This window comes from Pituophis catenifer, unplaced genomic scaffold, assembly GCF_029215685.1.
Source record: "Pituophis catenifer annectens isolate HBS135680 unplaced genomic scaffold, rPitCat1.0.hap2 SCAF_10, whole genome shotgun sequence".
NCBI classification, from domain to species: Eukaryota; Metazoa; Chordata; class Lepidosauria; order Squamata; family Colubridae; genus Pituophis; species Pituophis catenifer.
In genome coordinates this window covers 22,554,851-22,562,109 of record NW_027256890.1, presented here as the reverse complement: position 1 = coordinate 22,562,109, position 7,259 = coordinate 22,554,851, and the positions used below count along the sequence as shown (strand labels likewise).

Below are 7,259 nucleotides of genomic sequence, written 5' to 3'. Positions count from 1 at the left end.
GTCTCCAGTGATGGAGCCCCCACAACTTCTGGAGGCAAGTTGTTGCACTGGTTAATTGGCCTCACTGTCAGGAAATTCCTCCTTAGTTCTAGATTGCTTCTCTCCTTGATTAGTTTCCATCCATTGTTTCTTGTCCTGCCTTCAGGTGCTTTGGAGAATAGCTTGACCCCCCTCTTCTTTGTGGTAGCCCCTCCAAATACTGGAAGTCTGCCATTATTTCACTCTAGTCCTTCTTTCCTCTAGATTATCCACAGAACATAAAATAACAAGAGTTGGAAGGGACCTTGGAGGTCTTCTAGTCCATCCCCCTCCTCAGGCAGGAAACCCTACACCACTTCAGACAAATGGTTATCCAACATCTTAAAAACTTCAGTGTTGGCGAATTCACAACTTCTGGAGGAAGGTTGTTCCACTGGTTAATTGTCCTCACTGTCAGGGAATTTCTCCTTAGTTCCAGGTTGCTTCTCTCTTTGATTAATTTTCATAGATAGAATTCCATCCCTTAAGCCAAGCCTTTTAAGCTTACAGGACCTTCGCGTAGCATCCCATCCCAATTGGCTTACCAAGAAGAAAGACCCCGACCACAGATGGGCCTCCAGAGTGTGGTGTTTATTGGTACAGCATTTGTTCCATGCCGGCCCTGCCCTGCTTCCTTGGGAACCCCTCGGGGCAGCCCCGATGATCATCTGGGCAGCGTCCAGGGCTGCCTTTCAGGACATTGCCTGGGGGCTGAGAAACCCAGAAGGGTCTTGGTGGGGTGGGAGGCAGGGCAGAGCACAGCCTGGGGATGGAGGGCTTGACTAGCTCAGGAGCAAAGAAGAGAGCAGCAGGACAGGACAGAGACGGTTTTTTGACCAAGACCACCCCCCTCTTGGTTCCACCAGCTGTGGCTCATAGGTGGAGAGAGGGAGGTTCTCGTTGCCTTTTGCCCAACATTTGGGGGAGGGGGCATGTGGGGAAGGGGCTGCGCCCTGGGCACAGCACTCGAATTGTGTTAGCTCCCCGGAAGGGAGGAAGGGGGGGTCATTCTTCTCCCACATGCCTTTTGTGGTGAGGGGGGCGCAGGAGGGGAGGGAATCACAGGTCGCTCTCCCCGTACAAGGCGCTGGAGAAGGAGACATAGTCCAAGGCGCCCGTGACGGCATCGGCTCCGCTGTACTTGGTCATCCTGGTGATGCAGTACTCGGCCTGCTCTGGGGGCAGCTCCCGGCGCAGCTCTTCCACTGTGATGTAGTTCTGCGGAGGACCAAGGAGAGCCCACCCCCACCCCAGTTAGAATGGTTGGTTGGCGTCTCAAAAGGTGCTTTTCCAAAAGGCAACTGGACTTCCTTGGCTGTTTTGTTTCCCCACTTCCTTTGAAAACCTTTCGCTTTTCAGCCAAGAAGCTTCTGTTCGAGCGGAATGGTGGAAGGCAGTGGTGGGATTCTACTGGCTCTTCCCGGTTCAGGCAAACCAGTAGCGGTGGCGGGAGTCTCCGCACACCTGCCCGGATGTCATCACGGGCACTCTGTGCATGTGCAGAAGGTTCTGCGCATGTGTAGAGGTGGCGCGCGCAAGTGCTCACATTTGCGAACCGGTAGCAAAGGTAAGTGAATACAACTACTGGTGGAAGGATTTTCATTTCATTCGGCCAGAACTGAAAAAGCTGGTTGGATGAGAAGCGAAAGGTTTTCAAGAAAAAAAGAAAGTCAAATTGCTTTTTGGAAAAGCAGGACAGCCTTTTGGGACAACCAGAACCTGGATGGTTGAAGAATCTCCATAGACATTTATTTGGTAGGAGATGCCAAGGACCGGTCTAGCATCTCTAGTTGGGGGGTGGAGGTGGGGGGAAGGATGCCTGACTGAGCCCTGCCATTGAGGCCAGACCAGACCTCCCCAGATGTTGCTCTCCAGCTACACTGCTGGGAGTGAAGCCCAGAGCATCTTGGAGGGCACCAGGTTGAAGGAGCTTAGTTCTGAAGTGGTATGATGGAGCTTCCTACGAATGCTGGGTTGGGGGTTTGTCACAGAGCAAACTGTGACAAACAAATCACAGGCTCGGATGGCTTACTAAGGCCCACCTGCTGGGCTGCTATGGGGTGGGAAGCCTCAGTGGGTGTCCTTTCTGCTGCCAGAAAAAAGGACTGCGATATAGGGAGAGGTCTGTCACGATCAACTCCCTCATCTCTTGCCCCACTGATGCAGAGCTGGCCCACCGTAAACCATTAATTCAAGAACAATTGGGATTATACAGCAGGTTTGGGAAGGGGGCCTGGCGTTTGGAAGAAAAAGAGTTTTTCCCTGCAAGGGAAAGAGGGAAGCAGAGATGAAAAAAAAACAAAAAAACCAGAACCAACAAGCGGAATCCAGGATGCTAACTCTCTTTGGCTAATCTAGGTTTAATCCCGCTTTGTAAATAAAGAGTCCCTTTCATAGCTGGTGTGGGTGAGGCGGAATCTCTCTCCTGCTCCCCCCAGCCATCTCCTCCTGACTCACCTTGTCTGAAGCCAGGATCTTGAAGGAGGCAATGACCTGTTCAGCCGTGTCGGTCTCGGCTGTCTCCCGGGTCATGAAGTCGATGAAGGCTTGGAAGGTCACCACTCCCGTGTTGTTGGGATCCACCAGGGTCATGATACGGGCAAACTCCACTTCTCCCTAGGAGCGAGAGGATGGGTGGGTTCTCTTCCCTGGTTCAGACAGATCTGCAGGCTCACCCCCACCCCCCCCAGAGCGGGACAGCTCCAAGCTACCTGGCAGAACTTCCCCCAATGTTTCAGACATTGTTCCCATCGTACACACAACCGGTAATTTTATTGTCTAAAACCAGCAAGGGAAGCATTTGTCTGAGCAAAGGAACCGGATTGATAGTCCGTTCGTGCAACTCGTTTTATCCAAGAGAGGAAAAATGTTGGAAAAAATGATGGGGAAGGGGACATCAGTCGCTTTCAAAACCCACATCCGTTTTTCGATGTTCATTCTGACATTTTTAAAATTTAAACCACGTTCAACGCATTTACTTCACTTTTTTGGGGGGGGGAGGAGACAGAAAATGCACCCCAGCACTGAGGGAAATGCAAAATGCCATAGATAACTGAATTCTGTTTTTTCAGTCTAGACATGAAGGCTAAATAATCCCTTTAAGTAATGCTGCAGTGCAGGTGGTTCTCTCCCCTTCTTTCTCCAGCTGCTTATTTCCTGGCAATCTGAGCCTCTCCGGGAAATGAAAAGGGCTATAAAACCAGCCTTAATCCATTAGAGGAGACCTTCAGGAAACTGGCAAGGGCATTGGCAGGTTATATAGGCCATAAACCAAACCGGTTCTCCAGCTGAGCCAAATCTCCCAAAGGCTTTGATGAGGACAGCTTTGCATCTCTGGAGGAAGGAGTTAAAAGTTTCCCTCCCTGCTTGACTCAATCCATATGGGCTTCCTCAGAGGACTGCAAGACCATTTTATCTATCTATCTATCTATCTATCTATCTATCTATCTATCTATCTATCTATCTATCTATCTATCTATCTTATCTATCGTATCTATCTAATCTATATTTATATCTATCTATATATATTTCTATCATATCTATCTAATCTATATCTCTTTCTATCATCTCTCATATCTATCTCTATATCTATCTATCTATCTATCTATCTATCTATATCTATCTATCTATCTCTATCATATCTATCTAATCTATATCTATATATTTCTATCATCTATCTATATATTTCTATCATATCTATCTAATCTAATCTATCTCTATCATATCTATCTAATCTATATATCTATTTCAATCATATCTATCTCATCTATCTATCTACATCTATATCTATCTTTATCATTCTCTCTCTCTCTATAGATATATATATATATATTTATCTCTATCATATCTATATATCTATCTCATCTATCTCTATCATTATCTATCTCAATCTATCATATCTATCTATCTCTCTATCTTTCTATCTATCTCTATCATTATTTCTCCCTCTCGCTCTCTCTCTCGCTCTCTTATGAGGGGTCCTTGGTGCTTTCTGAGCTTGCTTGTTCTCTTGCAGGCGTTTCATTACCCAAACTGGGTATCATCATCAATGCTAGTGTTTAAACCTAAGTTAGCTACGGTAGCACTAACTAGCCCTGATGACGTTACCTAGTTGGGTAATGAAATGTCTTCAAGAAAACAACCAAGCACAGAGAGTGCCAAGGACCTCTCATTTCAACCCTGCCTGAGTTGCAAATATTCTCCTTTATCGATATATACATGCACAAGGTTAACATCTCATGCTCTTAACGCCAGCTACTGTGCGCCCCTCCCCTCCAAGAGATGCAGCAGGTCACACAGAACGCAATCCTCCCAGTCTTGGCTGGTTTCCTACCAGGTCGTATCCCATGGAGATCAAGCAGGCCCGGAAGTCATCGGGGTCCATCAGGCCATTTCGTTTCTGCAATGAGTCAAGTGGGAAAAGGTGAGAAGCGGAGGGGAAGAGAATTCAGAACGTCCCCCAGCAAGTGGCTCAAGTGACAGCCCCCCCCCAACACCACGAACAGGTATTTTTGTTAAGAGAGATGCTGGCATAAGAACGTTATGCTACCCACCCGGTCGAAATGGTTGAAGGAAGCCCGGAACTCGTTCATCTGTTCTTGGCTGATGCCTTTGGCATCGCGGGTCAGGATCTGGTTCTCGACTTCATTGATGGTGCGGGCAATCGTGGTCAAGAGCTGCTCCCAGCCCACGCGGATGTGCTGCAGTCAAGACGAGGAGGAGGAGAGCGGTAGAGAAGAAGAGGCAGGAATAAGAGAGATTCTTCTTTCTTTTTTTTTTTAACATGCAGAGAAACAGACCGGATTGGTTGCATGGTTGAACTTGGCATGTTGGGAGACATGAAAAATGTCTCACTTGATTAGAACTTTGCTTGTGAAAATTTTGGCTGGCCCCAAATCGAGGAATTGCATTGTTGACAAATTTCTCAGGCACAGAAAGGTAATCCTCAATTTATAACCATTCGTTTAGTGACCGTCGAAGGTTATACAGTGGCACTGAAAACAATGGCTTACAACTGGTCCTCGCACTTGTGATTCCCCCCCAGTCACATGATCAAAATTTGGGTCCTGTCGCATGATCCCACCATCACTTGGCAATCAGCATGCATTTATCAGAGTTGCAATGTCCCATTTGTAGCCTTCCCAACAAGCAAAGAGCAAGGGGGTTGGACTAGATGACCTCCACAGTCCCTTCCAACTCTGTTACTGATAATGGGGGAAGCTGGATTAGTTTAGTTTAGTTTAGTTTATTTGATTTGTATACCGCCCTACTCCCGAAGGACTCAGGGCGGTGAACAGCCAAACAGTAAAATACATAGGTACAATTCACTTAACAACCTCATGATTTCACTGCAAGCGATAAGCTTAACCACCCCAGCGAAAAAGGTCGTAAAATGGGGATGCGACTGGCTTAACAACTGCTTCGCTTAGAAATTCCGCTTCCAATGGAGGTCGTAAATCGAGGACTACCAGTATTTCCCACTGCTTTCCTTGCCCTCCTCTGCCCAGGCACTTACTTCCATGGTGTAGTTGGTGTGCTTGTTGTCGAAAACGAGAGCTTCTTGGATGAGCTGGTGGTCACCCTCCAGCTTGTCAATATTCAGTTTGTAATTGATAATATTTTGCTCGTGCTGTTTCAGTTGGTTCATTTGGTCCTCGAGGGGTCCACTTATGTCCACGGAGACATGACCAATTTCCTGAAGGGGTTAAAAAGAGAATTTTGACTTAAGGGTTGAGCACCTGGCATCAAATTCCCCACGGGGCTTTCTTCCCTCAAATATTATGAGGCATCGTTAAGTCACCGGAAACCGGTGAGATTCTGCAAATTGGAAATTTGGGTCTAAGAAAAACAATTTTTTAAAAAATTAAAGGACACAGTGACTCAATGGCTAAGATGCCGAGCTTGTTGATTAAAAGGTCAGCAGTTCAGCGGTTCAGATCCCTAGTGCCGCTTAACGGGGTGAGCTCCCGTGACTTATCCCAGCTTCTGCCAACCTAGCAGTTCGAAAGCACGAAAAAAAATGCAAGTAGAAAAATAGGGACCACCTTTGGTGGGAAGGGAACAGCGTTAAGTGCGCCTTTGGTGTTGAGTCATGCCGGCCACATGACCATGGAGACGTCTTCGGACAGCGCTGGCTTTCGGCTTTGGAACACAGATGAGCACCACCCCGTAGAGTCGGGAACGACTAGCACATATGTGCGAGGGGAACCTTTACCTATACCTTATTTGTCTGTTCTGATCCGTCTTTAGAGTAGCCCTCTCTGTTTTTTTTCCCAGGTTACATTTTTCTTTTGCGTGAATGCTTTAAATGGCCTCTATATTGAAAAGGTACTTGGATTGGTTCTACGACAAATTCGCTGCGGCCAACTCGCCACACCCAACTCACCACAACCCATTCCGATTTAGATTAGGGCAGTGTTTCTCAACTTTGGCAACTTAAAGATGATGCGTGGACTTCAAATCCCAGAATTCCCCAACCAGCAAGCTGGGCCTACATGATAACCAGTCCCCTGCCCCATCCCGCCAGAGGAACAGGAAGCACAACATTGATGGAAAGGAGAAGGGAGGCCTGACCTCCATCTTGGTCTGGATCCAGGGACCAATGATATTAGCCTGGGCGGCGAATTGACGTCGCAGGCGCTCGTTGGCTTGCTGTCTTGCCAGTTCTTCCTGCAAGGTCTGGTCGCGATGTGGAACCAGCTGTTTCACCTAAATGGAAGGACAGAAGCAAACTGGTGTTTTAAAATCTCACTGAGATAGAGGACCGGGGGGTGGAATTTGAAAAGGGAAAAAAGTAATGCCACCCTCCCCACCCCAAATCAGCCCCTTTCTAGTTTGAATTAAAGCAGGGAATGACAACAATGTGGGATCCTTGCTGCTCTCTGAGCTTGGTTGTTGTCTGCAGACGTTTCATTACCTAACTAGATAACATCATCATCAGTGGTGGGATTCAATTAACTTAACAACCGGTTCTCTGCCCTAATCATTGGCTGGGTGGGCGTGGCCATGGTAGGTGTGGCCAGGGGTGTGTGCCAGGCAGCCCTCGGCCTCCTGCACCCCCATGGGAGCAAAAACGGGTTGCAGGGGGGGCTGCATCCCCCCCTGGGCCCCGTTTTGGGCCTAGAAGGCCTCCCTGCAGCCTCCTGGGAGTGAAAATGGGCTGTGGGGGGGCCGCACCCCCCTGTGCCCATTTTGAGCCTAGGAGGCCTCCCTGCACTTACCTGGGAGCCAAAATGGGGTGT

The 7,259-nt window shown here is 48.0% G+C and overlaps 1 protein-coding gene across 1 annotated transcript in view; it reads right to left on the bottom strand.

Annotated features, from left to right (window-relative positions):
- Window positions 1-588: 588 nt before the first annotated feature.
- ACTN3 (actinin alpha 3) overlaps window positions 589-7,259 on the bottom strand; it is a 48,249-nt gene continuing 41,578 nt past the window's right edge. Inside the window, exons 16-21 of the mRNA XM_070951206.1 lie at window positions 6,592-6,726; window positions 5,534-5,713; window positions 4,572-4,718; window positions 4,352-4,417; window positions 2,476-2,634; window positions 589-1,236 (exon numbers count right to left, since the gene is read on the bottom strand). Coding sequence (XP_070807307.1) covers window positions 1,078-1,236; window positions 2,476-2,634; window positions 4,352-4,417; window positions 4,572-4,718; window positions 5,534-5,713; window positions 6,592-6,726 — 846 coding nt within the window. The 3' untranslated portion in view covers window positions 589-1,077. The remainder of the gene's footprint in view (window positions 1,237-2,475; window positions 2,635-4,351; window positions 4,418-4,571; window positions 4,719-5,533; window positions 5,714-6,591; window positions 6,727-7,259) is intronic.